This window comes from Heterocephalus glaber, unplaced genomic scaffold, assembly GCF_053883595.1.
Source record: "Heterocephalus glaber isolate CG9 unplaced genomic scaffold, H.glaber_assembly_v1.0 deba00001608, whole genome shotgun sequence".
Lineage (NCBI taxonomy): Eukaryota > Metazoa > Chordata > Mammalia > Rodentia > Bathyergidae > Heterocephalus > Heterocephalus glaber.
The window spans coordinates 30,037,130-30,059,751 of NW_028258379.1; the positions used below are offsets into that span (position 1 = coordinate 30,037,130).

General features: G+C 40.5%; 1 protein-coding gene across 3 annotated transcripts in view; it reads right to left on the reverse strand.

The window, feature by feature from the left end:
- Rps6ka5 (ribosomal protein S6 kinase A5) overlaps window positions 1-22,622 on the reverse strand; it is a 270,771-nt gene that overhangs the window by 158,193 nt on the left and 89,956 nt on the right. The window contains exon 1 of one of the 3 annotated variants that reach the window (XM_087195480.1): window positions 13,263-13,430. The exons of 1 other annotated variant lie outside the window; for it this stretch is intronic. In XM_087195480.1, coding sequence (XP_087051606.1) covers window positions 13,263-13,347 — 85 coding nt within the window. In that variant the 5' untranslated portion in view covers window positions 13,348-13,430. Of the gene's footprint in view, window positions 1-13,262; window positions 13,431-13,576; window positions 13,929-22,622 lie in introns of those variants that run through there. One more of the 3 variants, XM_004837067.3, reaches the window with a different exon arrangement.

Sequence of the window (22,622 nt, forward strand, 5' to 3'; positions counted from 1 at the left end):
AAATCTACAAATACACCTGTATCCTCTCTCTCTTCCCCCTGCTATAATAGTGGCAGGTCTCTTGGCCAGCCTGCCCCCTATCCCCATGTGTACTGAATTCTGTCCCCTTCAAGGTTAATCTGGTACTATTCATCTTAAAATAATGAAATAAACAAACAAAAAAACCCTCCCTGAGCCCCACAGGCCTTTCTGAGTCCCTCTCTTCAATCCCCTCCAGAACCAAGTCTCTCAAAAGTTATCTTTGCTTGCATTCATTCCTCAAACTATTCCAATCTGGCTGTTTCCACCAAATCTTCACCAAAATTGCTCTTGATAATGGTAATCAGTGGTCCAGCAAATATCCACCCCCCTCACTCACCCCCAAAGCACTTTCTCTCCTGGGTTAATAGGGTTTCTCCAGCTTTTTCTCCTGGCTCTTCTCCTCTGTATCCTTTCTTAGCAATTCTTTTTCCATCCCATTTCAGGGCTCAGTTCTAAGTCCCTTTCCTCTCTTTTCCATTCTACAATCTCTCCTAAGGTGATCTTACCTACTACCTGAGCTTTAAGGGTCATTTAAAGCTGATGACCAGGATGTTTATCTGCAGCCAGGACATCTTTTTTTTTTTCATTCCAGGCCCACTGATGGCATAAAGCACAGTGGTTTAGATGGGACTTGAGGACAGACTACTTTGGTTTCAAAACCAATTCTATTTACTTCCTGGGTAGTACAACTGAACAACTTAGTAAGCTCTCTAGCACTGTTTCACTATCTGTAAATTGAAATAAGAATAGCAATCAGGGTTATTTTATAGAGTAAATGACTTGATGAAGCACCCACAATGTAAATCATAATAAGCTTTCACTATCCATAGTGACTATTATCATATATGCTCATGAGACTACATTAAAGGCCCTTCAAACTTACTTTCATCTGTTTAACTGGGCCTTATCTTTTTTTACCTGCCCCTGTATCCATGTATCTCTCCTCATTCACCATCTGAGAATTCTAAGGTAGACTCCTAAAATGACCTCAATGACTCTTGCTTTTGTATAATCTTCTCCCCTTAAGCAAATGAACATGATGTGATATCATTCTTTTTTTCTTTTTTTTTTGGTACCAGGGATTGAACTTGGGCCTTGCACTTGCGAGGCAGGTGGCAGAACCACTGAGCTAAATCCCCAGCCCCTGATGTGATATCATTCTTGCAAATGAGATTTTGGAGATATGAAGCCCTATATCAATTGGCTTTATAATAAAATTATTCAGGCAGCCCTAACCCAATCACATGAGCTCCCTTGAAATCTGGGCCTAGAAGTTAGAAGAGGTCCAGAACTCAAGAGACTCCAGGGCCGGGGATTTAGCTTAGTGGTTTTGCCGCCTGCTGCACAAACGCAAGGACCCGAGTTTGATCCCCGGTACCAAAAAAAAAAAGAGACTCTAAGCAGTTGGAAGAAACTGACATGCATTTGCTGGCCTGAAGATGGAGGGGCCACCTGAGGAAGAAAGCAAACTGTCCCTAGAAGCTGATTGTGGCTCCCAGAAGATAGCCAGCAAGGTAACTGGAAACTCCGGCTGACAACAACAGGAACTAACTTCTATCAACAAGGAGCAGGAGCTTCAAACAGGTTTTTGCCCAGAACCCCCAGACAAGAACCCAGTCTGGCTAACTCCTTGGTCTCAGACTTGTGATACTCAGAGCAGAGAGTCCAGCCAGGGCATGAAGACTTCTAAACAAAACTCAAGATGAGCTAAGAAATGGGTGCTATTATAAGCCACAACATTTGTGATAATTCCTTACACAGCAATCAAAAATTAATACACCTAAAAAAATAATAAAATTTTAAACATTAATACAGCATCTCAACAAACAGCACCTCCCTACTAAAGAAGATTTCACATAAATACAACACCTCATTTCAGTAATTTGATCTCCAAATAATTCTCAAATACATTCACAATTGTTTGGCTCAATTATTACCTTTATATTCCAGCTGAACTTCTGCAATAGCTTCCCAGCTGGTCTCCCTTCATATATCTCTCTCAAAGCAATAGAATCATTTTGTACAATGCAAAACCAATCTCTCCACTCCCAACTAGAAATTCTTCAATGGCTTTACACTGTACAAAATGTCTAAACATTTTACTACAACCTACAAAACCCTGCATGAAATGACTCTAGCTACCTTCTCAGCTCCATTTCCTGTGGCTCTCCTACTTGGATATGATGTTCAAGCCAGAGGCCTTTCCTCCAGTAACTCCAATGTGCCAAGCCATTTCTCACTTTCAGACCATCTGTGTTGTGTCCTTTGACAGAAATGCTTTGCCCCCTACTCCCACCCTTCACCCCATTATAGCCAAGACCCCTGCTTAAACACTACTACTTCACAAAAACCATTCCTTCACCCCTCACACAACATGAGGCCACCCGTTAGGCTCTCTCACAGAATTCTGCCTATCTTCAGAGTTTATCACACTTGTAATCACAGTTAGAAATGAGATCATGTATTTAAGGTTTCTCTTTCAATGATGTAGGAGCCATATCTAATTTGTTTCCTACTAAAACACAGCATGTAGGACAGTATCAGACCCACAGTAGGAATTCAACAATCCTTGGCAGACGAATAAATCTGTAGCTGTTTGCCCTGCTTTAAACATGGCAAAATTAGGTCAAAGTTATGAGTGTCAATAATAAAAAAATTATGTTTCATTTGTGTATACCCCCATTAGATTTGTTCCATTATAGTCCTAATTATGATGTTCTTTACAAATAAAGAACACCCGTATAAAGGAAAAACAAGCATAAAATCATGAGAGTGGATCAGTGCTAAAATTTGGTGGTCCTGCCCTCCTAACGTAAGATCATCTTTAGGTACAAAGTGTCACATTATCCTTATTACATATTTGAAATAATTTTTCCTTTAGGAAAAACACATAACCCTACTTCAGATTATTGATATGGTTAGAGGACAGAGTACTTTAGATGACTGAATTTTCCAGTTAAGGATGGGATATTCCACACATGTAGGAAGGAATCTAGGAGATATAAAGAGAGTCCTGTGTATGATCTCCACATTTTTGCATCTAGAATTCTTTTAAATGTGGCTCTATTTTATTGATTTGTCATTTTGTATTTTTTTCAAATATCAAAAGTGCTTCTTATTAATCAGAGACCTCACATTTTTTCTCTTTGGGAGAAACATGAAAATAGCATGAACACAATACGACATAGATTTTACTTAAGAAGCCAAACACTGGATAGAAAGTCAAATGTCTTTCCATGTTTTCAATATTACTTATGGTATACATGTATGTGTTTAAAAATAAATGTACTTACATATTACATATTTACTTAATTTTTGCCTTGGCATGGAAAAGATTAAAGGCACATTAGTAGGGTTAATTAAAGCAGAAGAAAAGAAGAAAAATAAGAATGAGCACACAAATAGTACCAGAGGAGACTCAAGATGCATGTCCCATCCCGCTTTTAAGTGATGTGGGCCTGAGATCTGAAGCTCTCATGCCATGATAGAAGACGCCTGTTCAGGTACCCACTTCAGAGCATTCCTGTGAAAAGCAGAACAGCTGGTCCAAAGCAACACAGCTAGGCCTGGTACTAAGATCAGAAAGGAATCTCTGTGGGAAGTCCTTAGAGAAGATGGCATTCTACTTCTACAAAGAACACACTTGTTACCATTTTCTATGAACATAGTTGTTTAAATAACAGGCTGTTTCACATTCTGTCATACTGGGTCACTCATGCCTAGGGCAAAATAATCTCTTGGTTCACCCAATCTTAAGCAAGATGTATTAGTTCCCTGATGCTGCTATAAAAGATTAATTTGGAGCACAATAGCACATGCCTGTAATCCCATATACTCAGGAGGCTGAGGCAGGGGGATAATAAATTCAAGATGTGCCTGGGCAACTTATTGAGATGCTATCTTAAAATAAAAAATAAACAGGACTAGGGATGTAGCTCAGTGGTACAGAACCTCTTGGCTGGATCCCCAGTACTGCAAAAAAAAAAAAAAAAAGATTAACATATACTTGGTGGCTTATTAACAACACAAGTTTGTTTTCTTAGAGTTGTGGAGATCAGAAGTTTGAAATTGGGTCTTATGGCACTACAAATCAAGGTGAGGCCAGAGCTGTTCCTTTGGGACACTCTAGGGGAAATATGTTCCCCAGCTTCTAGAGGCTACTCACATTCCTCAGCTTATCCTCATTCCAGCATTGGCATCATTCCATCCCTGTCTCTTCATCACATCTCTTTCTCTCCCTCTGCTCCCATCCTCATGTTCTCTTCTCTGACTCTGGCCCTCCTGCCTTCCTGTTACCTGTGTGATCACATGGGACTCATCTGGATCGTCCCAGGATAATCTCCCACCTCAAGAAACTTAGTCACACCTGCACCATGTAGTCTGTAGCCTTTTCACAGCGTTCACAGGGACTAAGACATGGAGATCATTTGCGGGGGAAAAGGGCCCACCAAACAAGACTTCATCATTTACCTGTTTGCAACTATCTAAAGTGTAAGGAAGATGTATCAGAAAAACCTACATAGCAGTAAAAGCCACAAACGGAAAACTCATTGGAACAGTTTTCTTATATATATACAAGAACAAATGATAGAATTCTTTTAGGTTCCAAGTTAACTTTCTATATTCTAAATAATTCTTTGTACAAAAATATTATTTACATGATTTTTTGTCAAGAACACGTTGATTATATAAAAAGAAGCACACCTACACAAAAACTTGAGTGTGAAATAAAATAACTGCAGTACCAAGTACTGTACTAAAAATTGAGAACTTTATCTCCCTGTTCTCTTAGCAGTCACAGGGGAAAATATCTAATGAATATTTTAAAAGAAAGAAAAAAATGAGTCAGCTCTCCCACAACTTTAGGAATATCTGAAGTCTAGAGAACTCTTTGGGCTTTTGAGGATTAGCTACACCTGAACCAAGAGGGACACTGCTGGAAACAAACACAATGAGGGCAAGACTCTTATTTTAGACCTTATTCATGCTCCCTGACAAAGACAAATGTAGGAGTGATCATACCTTCCAGGTGCATAGAGAGATCTGTAAACCATTGCCCGAGATCAAAGGCAATAACTGTGACAACCCCTCCCCTTCCACTGCATTTGGAGACTGACATCTTTCAACAGTGTCTTCAATTGTGAAGCTTCAACCAACATACAATGTTATTAGATTTTCCCTAGAGGAGCTTTCACCAAGCATGAGCTTCTTCTTCAAAAGAATTCCATTCTGCCTAACAAACCACTTCAGTCTCCAGGAGCTGAGGTTTCAAGATGATGCCTTGCTTTGCAGTTGAGGTTAATGTTGGGTCTGAAGCGACATTAGATCTATCACCTGAGGCTTGTCCTCCTAGCCTACAAATACAAAATATACGTGAATCTGTTTCAACATAAGAACTAACATGCCACCGTCTTTGCCCAAATAGATCATTTTTATCAATCTCTAAAACCTGCGATAGGGCCGGGGCTGTAACTCAGCGGCACAGCACCTTCCTGGCAACTGTGAGGCCCTGAGTTAGATTCCTGGTATCAAAAAAAAAAAAAAAAAAAAACTGTGATAAAAAATTTAAAAAGAATGTTCTTTTAGGCCCTAAGGAATCAAGTCAAGGTACTGTCAATAACCTACTGATATTTTTAACCTTCTCAATGTAGTCTACAAAACTAAAAGAGTACAAGTTCTGCCTACTCATCTTGAAGAAAGTGTGAAAAAAGGAACAAGTACTATGAAAAATACACACACACAAATGTATGTGCTATATGCAGTGTGGTCAAAAAAGATGGTAAATGATTAAAAGATTATTAAAAATTCATTACAGTAAGATACATTACCACTAATCCCCCTCAAAACTACTCCTCCTCACTTGGAATACACTTATCCCCTCATTATTGCCACTTTCTGAAACAGCTGTGGAAGCCCTCTTTCCTAAGGGTCTTTAGTGGCACTGTCCTGGCTGGCTCTATTCCTGAATTGATAGTCATCTGGACTTTGAGGAAGAGAGAAGTTTCACAGTGCCAGATCTAGTGAGTAAGATGGATGAGGACACATCATAATGGTTTGATTTGACAGAAATTACCATAAATGGTTAATCAATATGGGGTGATCATAAAATACAGTAAATGTTTAAATTTTAAAACTTATTTCAGTTGGGCCAGGGATCTAGCTCAGTGGTGGCGCCGCCTGCCTCGCAAGCACAAGTTCCCCAGTCTGATCCCCAGTAGGAAAAAAAAAAAAAATGTATTGCAGTAAAATACACATTGCTCCCTCAAAATACTTCCTATTGCTTCAGACATGCTTATCCATCATTCTTGGCAATGTGGCTTTTCCTGAGATAAGGTTTTTAAAAATGTATACATTTACCATGTCTTTCAATCACCCCTTCTGTATACATATATACATACACATAAGTGTAAAAGAGAGCTGCACTGTACTCACAGATAACTAAGACTGTCAATGAAATCTTTGTTGTTGTTTTTTTTCTGGTACTGGGGACCGGACTCTGGACCTTGTGCTTACCAGGCAGGTGTGGTGCCACTGAGCTACATCCTGGCCCTGAAATCTTTGACCTTCCTACAGGTAATAATTATAATCCTAAAAAAACTAATTGTAAGTTAAACCATTATAAATGAAACTATATTCAAAAATAAATGGGGAACTGTTGTTTTAATTTCATGTTTATTATAACAAAATTATGACATGTCCATTTGTACATTCCACTTTAATATACCTCTGGGTATGTAAACGGTCTAATGGAACGCTATACAGTCATGCTGATTGTGGCAGCAGTAAGGAACACAATTAAAAAGTGTCTGCAAAAGTCAAGAGGATGGGGCGGGGAGAGGAAAGAAACCGGTTCCAGCCCCTCAGTGCAGGCTCTCACCCAGTGGCCTCAGAGCTGCCTCCTCTGAATAGCAATAGCAAAGGCTGCCAGGCCTCCACCTGGAAGGTGAGTTGGGGCTGGGGATGGGTAGGGAAGGCTCATCAGACAGGAAGGAAAAGTCAGTTATGTAGGCTGTGTCCTTATGCCAATACTAACCATTATGCCAAAATATTTTAAGCATCACTATGTAACTCTGAGCTATTTACAATAGAAATTTCTCAATCAACTGTTCTCTCAGAGAAAATCAGTGAATCCCAGTGACTTAAGTCACCTGACAGAATAAAGTAACTCCTAGGAGTTAGTCTCCATATTCTACAAATGTCTATCATTTTCAAGACAAAAAAGTCCCCCCCCAAGAAATAGAGAATTACATTATTAAATCACTTAGCAATGGCAACTTGCCCTGCCTTCCAAACAAACAAAACAACAAAAACCCATTTTTAAAAATATTACATTATCATTAACCATGAGGAACTGTTGTTTTCAGTGGGACTTTACATGAATTCTGTGGTAAAACAGAATAATCTTTAAACGTAAATCACCACTCCTAATTTTTGTCTACTGCATAGAAATTCCACAGAACGTCACCTTATTTTAATAAGTATTTTGTATATCATTAAGCCTAACACCTTTTCATTATGGATAGAGAAACTTAGGCTTAAAAAGGCTGAAGGACTTATTCCAGGTCATACAGTTGGTTAGGGGCAGAATCAGAACTACAGCCCACCCCCTTGACCGCTGTTAAATATGCACTGCAAAGACCTTAAATAAGCCTGCCAGTAACCAAATAGGTAAGACCTGCAGTTGGTACAATCAGTCAAGAACATTTCTGGGAAACTAGAAACTAGACAGAGACATAACAAGAAAAGTAAACCTCAGACAAACATCTTTTATGAATACAGACATAAAAATCCTTAAGAAAATACTAGCAAACTGATTCAAGCAACATATAAAAAGGATTATATTTCACAACCACATGGTATCTATCCTAGGAATGCAAAGTTAGCTTAATATCCAAAAAATTAATCAATGTAATAAATCACACCAATAGAACAAAAAGCAAAAACCACATGATCATCTCAATAGACGCAAAAAGAGCATGTGACAAAGTCCAACACTCTTTCATGATAAAAACACCCAAACAAACTCGGAATAGAAGGAAACTTTCTCAATCTGATAAAGGGTATCTATGGAAAACCCACTGTTAACCTCATTCTTAACTGTGGAAGTCTAATGCTTTCCCCTTAGGATCAGAACAAGACAAGGATGTCTGTTCATGCCAATTCTGTTCAACACTATACTTAAGGCTGCAGCCAAGCAATTAAGAGGAAAGAAAAAGAGAAGGGGAGAGAGAGCGAAAGAGAGGGAGAGGGTGGGAGGGAGAGAGACAGAGAGAGAGAGAGAGAGAGAAAACATCCAGATTAGAAAGGGAGAAACAAAACTACCTCTATTAACAGATGATGTGATCTTGTAAATAAATTCTAAAGCAGCCACTAAAAACATATTAGAACTAAGAAATCTATTAATAAACTAGTTAGAAGGTTGCAGGATACAGTGGGTCTTTAGACCCTTGCAATTAACAACCTGAAAATGAAAGAAAATAATTCTTTCATCAATAGCATCAAAATAAGAGAGAACAATTTAACAAAATAAGTACAAACATATACTACAAGACACTGTTGAAAGAAATGAAAGAAGATCTAAATGCATGGAAAGATAGCCATGTTGTTATCAAAGACAAACAAATGGTCCTAAGTGCATGAAACAATATTCAACATCACTAAAGAAATGCAAATCAAAACCACAATGAAATACTTCTTCATTCCTCCTAGGAGGAGTGAAAGCAAAAAGACAGACAATAACTAGTGTTGGCTAGCCTGTACAGAAACTGAAGCCCTCATACATTTCTGGTAAGAATTTAAAATGGTACATGTAGTCACTTTGAAAAACAGCTTGGTGGTTTCTTACAAAGTTAAGCACAGACTCCATGTGATCCAGCACTTTTACTGTTGGTAAACACCCAAGAAAAATGAAGGCAGAGGTCCAAACAAAAACTTGTCCATAAATGTGCATAGCAGCAATATTCACACAGGCAAAAAGTAGAAACAATCCAAGCGTCAATCAACTGAAGAATAGAAAAGCAAAATACAATAGATCTAATGCAATGAAATTTAATTAGTAATCCAGGCAAGGCGGCACACACCTGTAATCTCAGCATTCGGGAGGCCAAGGCAGGAGGACTGCCAGGAGTTTGAGGCCAGCCTGGGGTAAGTAGTGAGTTCAAGGCCAGCGTGAACTACATAGTGAGACCTTGTCTCAAAAAACCAAAAAAAGAGGGCCAGGGATTTAGCTCAGTGGTTCCGGTGCCTGCCTCACAAGCACAACATCCCGAGTTCGATCCCCCGTACCAAAAAAAGAAATATAATTGGTCAGCCACAGAAAATGAACTGTCGTTACATGCTACAACATGGATGAAAACACAATGTTCAGTGAAAGAAGTCAGTCACAAAAGACCACAATTGCATAATCACATTATGATAAAATTCCATAATAAGAGCCGGCGATGTAGCTCAGCAGTACAGTGCCTGCCTGGCAAGTGTGAGGCCCTGAGTTCAATTCCTGGTACCAAAAAAAAAAAAATTCATAATAGGCAAAATATAGAAAATAGTTTAGTAATTGCCATGGGCTGGATCTGCATAGTATAAATATAGAGTGACTGATGTAAGTTGTTGTGTGATTTCTTTTTAGTGTGCTGGAAATGTTCTAAAATTACACTGTAGTGATGGATATATATCTCTATAACTATACTAAAATTTGTTTACTTGTACACTTCAAACAAGAAGATTGTATGGTATGTAGACTATATTTCAATAAAGATGTTTAACAAAAAAGACATTTGAGACTTGTTTCCACCTGCTGCCTCTCTTGGGTCACTTGTTCTGGGAGAAACTAGCTGCCATGTCATGAGGACATTCAAGCAGCTTTATGGAGAGGTACACATGGCGAGAACTAAACATTCTGCCAAAATCATGGGAGTGAGCCATCTTGGAAGGGGATCTACCAGCTCCAGGAAACTCTCCAGGTGCCTGCCGTCCTGGCCAATAGCTTTGCATCAAGCTAAGCAATTCCCAAACTCCTGATCCATAGAAGTCATCTTGCCTTAGCCATTAGGGTTTAGAGCAATTTGTTATACCACAACCCTCTCAGTGTTAGGCTCTCTCGCCTTAAGACAGGAGTCTGAAGTAGTATCTTCCTAGCGACCTTTCTTCCTCTAAGAGTTCAGTTCATCCCCATTTGTATGGCTGTCATCTTAGTAGAACTGGATCCCATCCTCGGCCTTAAATGAATGAACCACAAATGGACTCCTAACCAAAGCCAAGCCGATTAAATACTTCCCTGAGATTTTTATAACTGAAGCTGAAAAAGCTCCAGTACCTGAAGCTGAAAGACGTAAGACTTGAGAGCTGTCAGCAGCGTGATCTTTCCCATCTGTAAAATGCTGGACAGCAGTGGGGAAGAATGAAGACCTCACATAAGACAAGCGGAGGTTCAAGACAGAGTACAGACTATGTAAGTATCTGGTTCCAGTGACTCCTGATGCAGCCCTGTCCTTCCAGTGAAGAGACCACATATGCCTTGTAACCCCAGCATCTAAAACAGCAGCCAGCACATAAGAAGTAATAAAATATGTGTTGAATAAATGAATTGATATAACTCCATATTCTTTCAATATAAGCCCCCTTTTACCATTGTTGTTCAACAGATTAATTCGTTTAAAAGCTAAAAGTTCTGATCTCTTTTACTATCTTTATACTTTATACACTCTTCTATTATTATACTTATGACAATACATATATCCTAGTTACAGATTTCTGTGGCCTCTTCCCCTACTGCCAAACGCCAGAACATTATTTAAGTCACTGATATCATCAATACCACCTAGGCTAGAAAACACAAACTGCAGAAGAAACTGAAGTTTCAACTGATCTGTCTGATCTTAATGCTATACATTCTTCAGCTTTTATAGTCACTGTCATCAACTTAACAACTACCTATCACCTGCAAAGTACTGTAGACACAATAAACTAGTACACTTGCTCCTGTTTTCACCCATTCAATGAAGTCATGCAACAAATACATATGCGCCTACCATATGCCAGGGCCTACAACGGATATGGTGTCTGCCCTCAAAGACCTTACAGTCTAACAGAGACAAATGAATGGATTATTATAGTACTGTATTAAATGTTACTGAAGAGATACACATAGGCTGCTAAACAGTAGCAAGAATTACAGGGAATTTATACTCTGCTTGAGAAGGCAGGACAAATACAGAAAAAGATAATACAGTATCCAGGCAATGTGACATAGGCCAACCATTAAATGAGTGATTTATTTTCCAAATTACACTGGATTAATTTGTACACTTTACAATAAAAGACTATTATGGAGTTATTTTAGATTTATATTCAGCCAACATTTCCTGAGTATCTAGTTATGTGTCAAGCAATCCTGCTCAGTATTTTTCCAATAGTATCTTGTTCAATTCTCACATTTCATAGAGAATCTGAAGGAACTGACACTGTGACTTGCCTCCAAGTCTACATAGCCAGCAAGTGGCAGGGCTGGGATTTATTGTCTTCCAAGTCCATTTCAGGTATGCCATGTTATATGGACTGTACAAGTGGAGCAATTTCCATGTCCTTATGCTGACTTTTATTGCTTTTTCATTCATTCTATGCATGCAACACAGTGTTATGCACAAATGGACACTCACCAACTGCCCAACTGGATATGACTTTATGCTTGTCCAAATTTTGAGAAGGCATCACATCAGATCAAATTACTCTGGGGCCTATTATAGCATTGTGTACTGAGAGGAGCACAGTTGGCTGAAGATGAGTGTATTTCAAGCTGTATTTTAACTGCGTTTTTGATCACTGTATCTGGTCAGTTGTTCCAGCGTTCAGCAATAAATCGAAAACGAGTGTTCATTTCTTTTGACAGTTAACAGAACTAATGAATTCAGTACAATCTCATTATCCATCAGAAAAAATTTCTAAAATGCAAACTTGAAGCAGATGATTCACACAGTTAGTAGAGAGGGGAAATAAAGCAGTACTCATTGTTTTCTACAAAACTAGCATTGTTTGTAAAATCCAAAAACTGAGCAGAGTTGGTTGACTACTAATCGACAAGTAGGATGGTCCTGGATCATTGAGCAAAGATAGCTAGTTGCACCATGGCTAAAGAAGAACTCAGGACTTCAAGCAGCTCTTGCTGTACTGTACAATTCTACACATATAAAGCAGTAAATCATTATGTAAGATAGGGAAAATTTTCAGAATCTTCACACCAGAAAGCAATGAAATCAGCTATTTATACTGAATAAATGTTCACTGAGTAAATGACTTAATAGCCCTTTGAAAACATAAGATGTCTATTAAATAGCAAGAGAAAAAACAAACTCACCAGACCAACATAGATTATGTTAGGAAATCAGAAAAATTATGGAGTAATTGGATCAAGATGTATAATAATTCACAATGACCAAAAGCACAATGTTTAAAAATGTTTAATTAAGTAAGCATGAATTTGACGCCTCTCTTATATTAAGTCAACACAAATGGAACGTTAATCACTAATCTCATTAGAAATAACAAAAACTAAAAAGAACTGTCCAACAGAGCTCACTTTAGGATCTGCTCAAAACAGAAACAAAGTGTACTAGGTGTATACCTGAAACCTTACTATTTAAGCTTCTACACAATAAACTATTATTTCAATATGCCAAAGAAGCAGTGTCAAAAATCTTAAACGCTCCCAATATTTAATGATAACGAACGACTCATTAAAATGTATTACCCATTCAGAAATGAAAAGGTATCTCATAGGATACTGGGCTCCATAAATATAAACCCAAACTGTATCCACTGGTCCAGATAAGCATTTTCCAACATGAACAACCTGGACTTCCACAACGCAAAAGTAATTTAAGAAGTACAAACCTTAGGATAACCCTAGTGATCTCAAACATTAGAATATAAGTGCTTAAACTTGTTAGTCCCTTGCTCTTAGAGCTTTAAATTTATGAAGCCCGCATTTCAACAGATCTCTGAAAGAAATTCAAGGCCAAGTATAGCATTTCGTGATAATCGCAAATAAAAGCACTCATTCCCAAGAGCCTGCGGACCTACCTTATGTCACCAGACTGAACTCTTTCAAAGACTGGAGCACAACCAAGCCCCCTTTTATCTGTTTCCGAACCCCGGTTCCTTGGCGGACAGTTCCCAAACCCCCGCCGGGACCACCTCCAGGGTAGAAGGGTGAAATGAGTTGCGCTCCAAGACAAAGCGCTGCTCACCTCTCACTGAGGAAGGTGAGACTTTCGCCCTGACAGGATGCAGTGACAGATGTGTCACCTGTGCGGGAAGGGGGAGCAGAGGCATCTCCGTGCCCGCAGCGGCTTCCCGGGCTCCAGAAAACTTTCGGCGGCCTCTGGCGGACGCACCCCGACCTCCGGGACCCCCGGCTCCCGCCCTGCCCGCCTGCGAGGCCCCGCCCCGGGCCCGCCCCTCTGCCCGGCCCGCACCCCAAGTCCGCGCGGCCCCCGGTATCCTAAGGGCGCGCCCCCGCCCCCGCGCCCGGGCCCAGCCAGCAGAGGGCGGGGTCGCTCACCGGTCCGCAGCTCGTGCTTGACAGTGAGGAGCAGCTCGCCGCCGTCCCCGCAGAGCCCCACATCGCCGCTGCCGCCGCTGCTGCCGCCCTTCTCCTCCATCTTCTCCCTTTTTCCGATCCCGCGGGTCGCTCCGAGGGGAACACAGAAGACAGCGGACGCCCGTCCCCTCCCAGCCCCTGCCGCAGCCCCAGGAGCCGGAGTGCGGCGGCTCTACAACTCGGACGCAAAGACGAGTCGCTTTCCCGCTCTGGCCGCACGGCTAGCTCCTCCGCCTCCTCCCCCTTCGGCGGGCACCGCTAGTACCGCGCAACCAAGCCGCCCCCTGCTCCTCCGCCTCCTCCTCCGGGCTGCTCCGCCCACAGCCAGCAAGGTAGAGGAGCCATTCTAGGGCCCATCGTTTATTGGGCGCAGGGCGCGCGCGTCTGCCATCACCGGCTCCCATTAGACGATCCCCTCTGACGTTTCACGAGCTTCCCCGCCCCTCTCCTCAAATTGTTGTTGCTTGGCGGGGAAGCAGGAGAAGGAGGAGCGCAGCCACTCCGATTGGTGAAACTCACGGCTCTCCCCCGCCCCCCCCCTTCCTTTAGTGCGCACGCGCAGTCGAGACCTTCCCTTTCTGACCTCCCCAGAACGGTCACACCACTTATTCCTCAGTTTCTGTTAGTAAACAGTATCTAGTAGGCAGGAGGCGTTCGGGATCTGTGATTGGTTACTGCTGAAAGAGGCGGGGAGGGTTGATTGGATCCTTTGGTCTGCCAATCACCGTGGACAGAGGCGGGCCCTGGAGTAGCGCTTGTCACCCACGTGTTTTTGCAGTCAAATCTGAGGGTCCGAGGCTGCGAGCCACTGCGTGCCTTAAAAAAGGTATTATTTGCTCTAGTTCTAAGCAAGTTAAGTGGATCTTGTGCTTCAATACAGATCATTACTAGATATTACAAACATGCAGAGTCCCGGCTCCCGACGATAAATTTTGAACAACTAAAACATTTTAAACCAGACTTCTCTGGGCCGAAAGAATGCAGAGATTAATAGAATACAACACGACTCCTGCCCCCAAGCAACTTTCAGTGGAACATGAGAAACCGGCACCCTGTGTATAAACACGGGAAACTATAAAGCAGAAGTTGAAATAAAAGTCATATAGTACAGCGTTAGGGTGTCACGAAGACTGTAGTCTCAGGGAAAGAGCCGGGAAAGGCTTGTAGGGCGAGGAGGCAGTTGAGATAACCAACTAAAAGATGGCTAAGGCAGATACTAGATAATTCATGCGGAGCTGGTAACTAAGAATAGGTCTAGAGCGGAGAAGGCAAGGGTTTTGAAGGATTTTAGGGTTAGATGAAGTATGAAGTAAGAGAAAAGCCTGAAAAGCAAGACATAATAAAATAATGGAGAAGCTGGAACACTGTGCTAAACTACAGATTTTATTTAGTACGCAATGGGAAGCCTCAAATAGTTACCGATATAAAGCTGTTTTCTTGGGAATTAACTTTGATTATAGTGAGAAAAGTAGACTGAAAGGAAGAAGAGAAGACTACTGCAAGGATAAAAGTACTGAGGGCCTAATATCTGGTAGCAGAAATGAGAGTGGGGGAAAGGAAAGGCTTTGAAGATCATATGTGGACATAATTTGCATAAAAATGATCAACTAAACATTGATTAGATCAGGGATAGCAAATGTATTTTCTTGTAAGAGCTGGATAGCAAATACTTTGGCTTTGTGGGCCACATGTTCTCATTTATAACTAACCAACTCTGCCACTTAGCTGGAAAGCAGACATAGACAATAAATAAACAGCTGTGTTCCAATAACACTTTTATGGACATAGAAACTTGAATTTCATATGTATCAATGTATTAGTCTTTTAATTCTTTTTCAGTCGTTTAAAAACATTCGTAGCTCGTGGGGCATTAAAAAACAGGCTGTGAGCCAGATTTGGCCTGCAGGCCATAGTTGGCAGACTCCTAAATTAGACTGCCAAGAAAGAGAGCACAAAAGTGTTCAAAGCCCTTTCAGATTGCTGTCACAGCTCCCTGGTTTTACCTGCCTGGAACATTTATCACACTATAACGTGACTGCCTACTCACTCATGCTATTTGGAGCCAGGCAATGACTGTGCACATTTGTTCATTTGTTCACTCAACAACCTTTATACCAGTTATGTACCCGATACTATGATATTTTAGATGTTATACTAACTTTTACACCAATTATGTACCAAGTACTAAGATGTTGGGTTACATACAAAATAACAGGGACACAGTGGGAGCAAAACAGGTGCAATTTTGCTCTTGTAGATCCTACCGTCTAGGAACAGAAATATTAAATGACCACATAAAGAAATGTAAACTTTCCATTATGATCATGCCATAAAGGAAAATTATAGGGTGCTACAATGGAATATATGAGGAATGCCTAATTTAGGCTGGAATTGCTGAAAGGACTTTGTAAGAAGGTATTATTTAGGCTGAGTCTTTGAAGATGAGTAGGCTCAACCAGGAAGTGGCAGAAACCGACCTGATGCTCATCAATCTCATTTCCTCTTCCTGGACAAACAGATATTTTTAGTTCTTTTTTCTTTTTTTCTGTTTTCTGCCTCCTTTTGCAGTTAGGTTAGGATATGAACAGACATGATGAGTGCCGTTTTCAAGTCTGTATTTTTTTTTTGAGACAGGGTCTCGCTATGTAGTTCAGGCTGGCCTTGAACTCACTATGTAACCTGGGCTGGTCTGGAACTCACGGCACTCCTCCTGCCTTGGCTGCCCAAGTGCTGGGACTACAGGCATGTGCCACCAAACTTGGTGACCATTTTCAACTCTAGCCAAAAAACGCCATGCATAATCTCTTGAACATAATCTAGCTTACTTCACAGGTGAACTGATGGGGTGAAGAAAATTTTAGAAAGATGTCCTGAGGCAGGGAAAGAGCCTATTGCGTTTGAGAGACTGAGAGACAGTCAATAGAGCTTTAATATGGTAAGCAGTGGTGAGATGGATAGGCAGAGACCCCAATCATGAAGTATGTGGTAGATCTTATTAATATTTGTGGCATTTAACCTGTAGGAAGTGAAAAGCAATGAAAGGAATTTAAACGGGACTGATATAATTGGAGTAGTATTTTCCAATGGTCACTGTGTTTAGTTTTTGGAGAATAGGCTAGAGGGACAAAATGAGGTACTAGGAGACTATCACTGTAGTCTGGAAAAAAGATGAAAGTGGGTCCAGTCAATGGAGAGAAATGGAATAATGTTTCTAGGTTTATGTTCTAGACTTCATCAGGGATTGGATCTGATGAGTAATAAAGGACAGGGTTGCCGGGGATTTAGCTCAGTGGTTCCGGCGCCTGCTGCGCAAGGGCAAGGATCCAAGTTCTATCCCTGGTACCAAAAAAAAGACAGTATCTTAAATAACACCAGTGTTTCTAGTATGAGCAACTAGGGGGATGGAAAAAGATGGAAGAACCATTTAATCAAAAGGGTAGATAAAAAGGAAGAGCACACAGAGGTAATAACAAGAGTTTAATTTTGAGGCATCCAATGCCAATATTAAGTATGTAGAGGTAGGAGTCTGGAGCTCTGAAGAAAGACCTATGTTTGAGATATAAATTTAGCAATCACTGGTATATAGATAGTATTTGAGGCCAAAGGTATTAATGAGATTACCTGGGGAAATATTGTGAAAAGGAAGAAGAGAAGGGCCCAGGACTAAAGCCTAAGGACTTTCAGTGTTGAGAAGTTGGACTGAGAAGGTGGAGTCATAGATGGAGAAGGAAAACCTGGATAGTTTTTATATCCCAGAAGCCAAAGTGTGTTGCAAGGAAGAGAGAGTAGTCAGCTGTATTAAATACCCTGGAAAGAGCTAACAAATGTACCAACTTGGTGCCATTGGTGAAAATACCCAAAATGGTTTTGGCAAAGCAAATGCAAGGTAAGAAAGTAGAAACAGGATATGTATACATCTTTTCTTAAGGCATTTGCCCCTTATTAAGGAGAAGAAAGAAAGAAAGTGCTAGCTGGAGGGATCCAGAAGTTTTCTGTTGTTTGTTTTACTTTTTATCTTCAAATATTTTTCAAATTACAACAGTTGCAAAACTTAATAAGCTTGGTATAGCAGAAATAAGCCCTGTGAGCACTGAGACATGCACGTATATAGGAAGAGTTTCTTTCAGAGATACAAACACCATGCTGAGTGCTGAGAAAGGTAGTAAGGGATGAGTTAGGGATTTGAGGGTAGTGGGAAGAGTTTGGAACAATCTCTGTGAAAAATAAATATAGTGAGCCAGCATGAGTAATTGCGGGGTAGCACTGGGGGCTCAAGTGGAGTTAGAAATCTGAATTGGAATTGTTAGTTGTCTTTCTCTAGCAATTTACATTTTCCCTGGAGGTTGCAGATTAGCGATTGGGCAACAACCTGGTTGAAATGAATGACCCTAGGGCCCAAGCAAGATTCGAAAGCAATGAAGCAAGGAATAAATTAGTACCCTGGGAGAACAGGATGGCATCCAGGAGCTGCAGCTAGCATGGACAAGTTCCCAACTTCAGCTGTACACTGTGACCCCCACCTGGAATACTAAAAGAAAGAAGGGGAGAAAGAACAAGAAAGAAAGGGAGAGAAAGAAAAATAAAGAGAAAGCATGATTTAATTGATCTAGGGTAAAGCCTAGACTTTGGAATTCTGTAATGCTCCCCACGTAAGGATAATACACCAGCAAGTTTGTAATGCATAACTCTATTGTATAATCTATTAGATTAGAGGTTGGTAAATAAGAGCCAGTGGAGTTCTGCAAAAACAGCAACTTTTTAAAGGTAATGAAGATGCTACATAGTGTAGGAAGAAAAATTAGTAACTCAGGGCCTGAAAACAAACTACATAGGTGGGGTGTTTAACTGATTTGAAATGATATTAGTGGTTGGCATGGAGTCAACAGAAGAAGGAAGCTATTGAAGGTGGGTGAAGTAATGGACTATGGTGTGGATGTAGCAGCTGGAATTGAGGAAAACACCATGATTACCTTGAGCCCAGAGATAGACAAGTAAAGAGAGCAGGGTCTGTCCATGAAAGAGCTGTGAAGGGAAGTTGTCCAGGAGAAAGTCAGGCTTCTGCTAAGGCTGAGAAATTGACTTCTTCCAGCTTGTGACGGGGCGGGGGGGGTCCCCCATGCAGCGCTAGGGTTCTGGACCTGTGTCTGTGGCACAACTCTGTGTGACCTCACTGATCTTGGGCTGACTCCCTTCATTGGGGGTGGAGGCTGAAGCAAAGGAGGAGGAAAAAAGCCCTTCTCCACTGTAAGTTGGTTAAGATCATTATTCAGGCAAAGTTAGCAGGAATCTCCTCACTTTTAGATTTATAAGAAGCGAAAAACACCAGATGCCTATTATATCATAACCTTCCCCTTTACGTAGCTCCATCAGAACATTCCAAAATACACTCAGATGAGAAACAACATCTTTCAAAAACCACATTATCGAATGTACATTGACCAAAAGTTAAAAACCATATTATCATTATCTTGATACTGTTTTTGATCAGTCAGAACCTTTACTGTATGGTATAGATTCAGGCAGGTTGAGGGACTAGTTAGCTGCAGAATACAGAGACCAACGTAGTTAGAGTGTCAAGTTCTCACTCCCTGAAAACACCCATGCCTGGTTGAATTTTATATACTGCACTATTCGAAGTCAGGCTTTTGGGGTCAAGTGTGACAGGTGCACCCACACATTTGAGTTTACAGATGTGAAGGAAATCTCACGAAAGGAGCAAGAGCAAAGAAGCAGTTTTCACACTCTACCTTCTGGTACCTTGGAGAGTATGTGCAAATCCTCGAAACCTTCCTAAGGTGGCAGATAGTGAGTGCCAGCCTGAATCAGAAGATTCAGGTCTGAGAAGAGTCTCTGCCTGTGTGTGAGCCTGGGCCAACCAGTGCTCAGCTATGAGAAGCCTTAGAGGGATGCATGTTACATACACAGCATATCCAGTAAAGGTAGTAAAGACATTTTACTCCTTTCTTTCTCCTCCTTTGAATCTTTCAGAAGTGACACAAAAACAAAGCAAAGCGAAAACACAGAAAAGGCCCCATTTTTAAGGAAACTCTCAGAACCTCGAACCACAAACCATGAAGTATGCATGCCAAATACTCCAAGATTGATAAAATTGTGAAAGCTCACCTACAAAGCCCCCAGCATTGAGCAAGAAATTGCATTTCCTTAGATGTTTGTGCATCGTCCCAAAGAACCAAATCATTAATCCTTGGTTAGACTGGTGTTTCCCAAAGGGGAATGGTGATTTGTATTTCTAGGGAAGGATGAAATAAAATTAAGTGGTACACGGATAATCACTTGGTTATATTAAGTAACAAGATAAAAAGTGATTTCTTTTGGTTTGGTTGTCTTTTAGTTTGACCACATCAAGAAGAAAGTCTTAATTTGATCTCAGTAGTCTTTAGTTTTTCTCTAATTCCTTCTGTCTTGGAAAATATAGATCCCAGACTTGGCTTCCAGCAGACCAAGCATCTAGCTAGACCTTTCTATTTTTTTCATTGCACTTGTTTTATTCATTTATTTAATGGGGGGGGGGTACCGGAGATCGAACTCAGGACCTTGCACTTGCGAGGCAGGCACCGGAACTACTGAGCTAAATCCCCAGCCCTCATTGCACTTGTTTTAATAATTGTTTCCTATCTGTGGCAAGTAATACCAGTTTTCCATTTTGTGATAGTGATATGCCCCCTTTTTAAATAAGTAAAAATTGGAAATTGATTTAAAGAGAAATATTGATTTTAATAGGGGCACCATGAGGATAAGGCAAACATTGTGATGTGGCACTCCAATGATTGAAATTTAGATTTGAGTAACAGGCTCCAAAGACTCCATAGGAGAAACAGGTAATTTTCCTGTATGATAACAGGGAAGGTCAAGCTCAAGGAGAAACCAGGCTGACCGTTATTTCTTTCTGTGGTTTGTGGCCTGGCCTGCAAGCCAAGTGGTCTCCTGGGGTTGGGAGGGTGAATGGGGTAGAGAGGCAATGGCTAGAGCATAACCCCGAGAGCCTAGCTAGAGCTTTGCCAGGGACCTCAGCAACCTTCCAGGGACTGACACCTTAGAATCTCAGAGATATTCCCTCCTAGAGAGGAACAGATTTGGAAACACACTGAGGTGAAGCTACCAACCTCACCTTCTTCTGAAGTCCTTTTTCTAACTCTTGCCATGCTGTTTAACAAATAATTCACCATTGCATTGAAGAAATTACAATCCTCTCTCTGTCTGTCTCTCTCTGTCTCTCTGTCTCTCTCTAATTTAGAGGAAAACTTAAGAGGTGGTTTAGGGTAAAAATAAAAAATTTTAGGACAACAAAAGAAGAATTTCTTCAGTGGCAGAAAGGAGCCACTTTAGGCTCAACCAAAACCAGAAGAAACACAAGTGAAGATACAGTGGAACAATATGGAAGACAACAAAGAAAATTTCAAAATCTGATAGTTAAGGAGAATAAACAATGGAGATCCAATGCGTGCGTAATTGGCATTCCTGAAGAAGCCCTCAGAACAAATGGAACAATAAAAGACTATAAGAAACCTGACTGAAATGGAGACTTGAGTCAGCAGGTAAGAAGCACAAAGCACACACTGTGTCAAGGTAAAATGGGCACAGACTGATCAATAGTTAAATACACAAGATTTAAAAAATCAAGAGAAACAAGGTTAAATGACAATGGAGCAAAGTCTACAAAACTTAAGAGTATGACGGTGTGACTCATGATGCCTATTCTACCAAGCTGTTCTCTCAGTATAAAGGCCGTTGACAGTCATTCCTGAGCATGAATAAACTCAGAATTTCTATATGCTTAGAAAAAAAGTTCTTTATGCTGAAATGCAGTCAACCAAGAGGTGAACCAACATAAATAAATCATGAAGAGAATTGAAGATTCTAAAAAAATACTGGAGATGAGTTCTAATTTGTTTTAAATATAGAATTAGGACCAAAGAGCTATGGAATGTATGATTAAAGAACAAAATATAAACATTAAAAACTCTTACACTGTGAGAATAATTATATACCAAAAAAATTGAGCAATGGAAGAAAGAGCAGTAGAAGGAGCTTTAAGCATGTACATTTACACATCTTTATGGCTACAAAACAATCTACCCTAAAAAACGAAATGCATGAGCTGCAACTTTAGAAAGCAAGCAGGATTCCAACTTCTTGATGATATTTGTAGTACTTTTTCTTATCTTTAAAGGACATATTTTAAGAACTTTTGTGGCATAGAAACACTTAGAAGTTCAGAGATTGCTTCTACAGTATTTTACTGTAGTTTCTTATTAAATTAAACTTAATTTTATTTAAAAATAATTTGCAGAGTGAAATCCCACTGTTGTTAGTTGATCTTTCTGCTCTGTTTCTACACACAGGGACCCATTCAGACACTCTGTTTCAAATATTCATTACGATTTCTGGGAAGTGATATAATCATGCACTTTTTTTTAAAAAACAAATGCTCTTTGAACACTTCTATGTTGTTTTCATATTAAAACACATCCTCCATAAAAGCAAGTCATTTTTCCTGAGTAATTTAGTAGAATGTGAAGATGGCCCCCATTACCTTTGTCCTCAGGTGTTATTCCTATGTTGATGACACGTGGCAAGGATTTTGCAGGTATAAAGTTACTGATTAGTGCACTTGAAGATAGGAAGATTTTCTGGGTGGAGCTAGCCTCATCATATCAACTCTTTTTTGTTGAGAATTGTGCCCAGCTGATAGCACAAAAACAAGTCAGAGCCTGGAATGAAGTATGAAGGCCTTCCATTCAAGAGAGATATCGGGCTGCTGGCTTCGAAGCTTGAAGGGGCCACATGGAAGGCCCTGAGGGCCGCCTTTAGAAGCTAGGAACAGCCCCTTGCCAACAATCAGGAAGAAAACCAGCACCTCACGCCCTACAACAATAAGGACCTGATTTCTGCCAACCACCTGAACAAGCCTAGAAGTAAGTTCTTTGCCAGAACTTCCAGTTCATGTCCAGAACTTTCAGTTAAGAGTCCAGTCTTTCCCGCACCT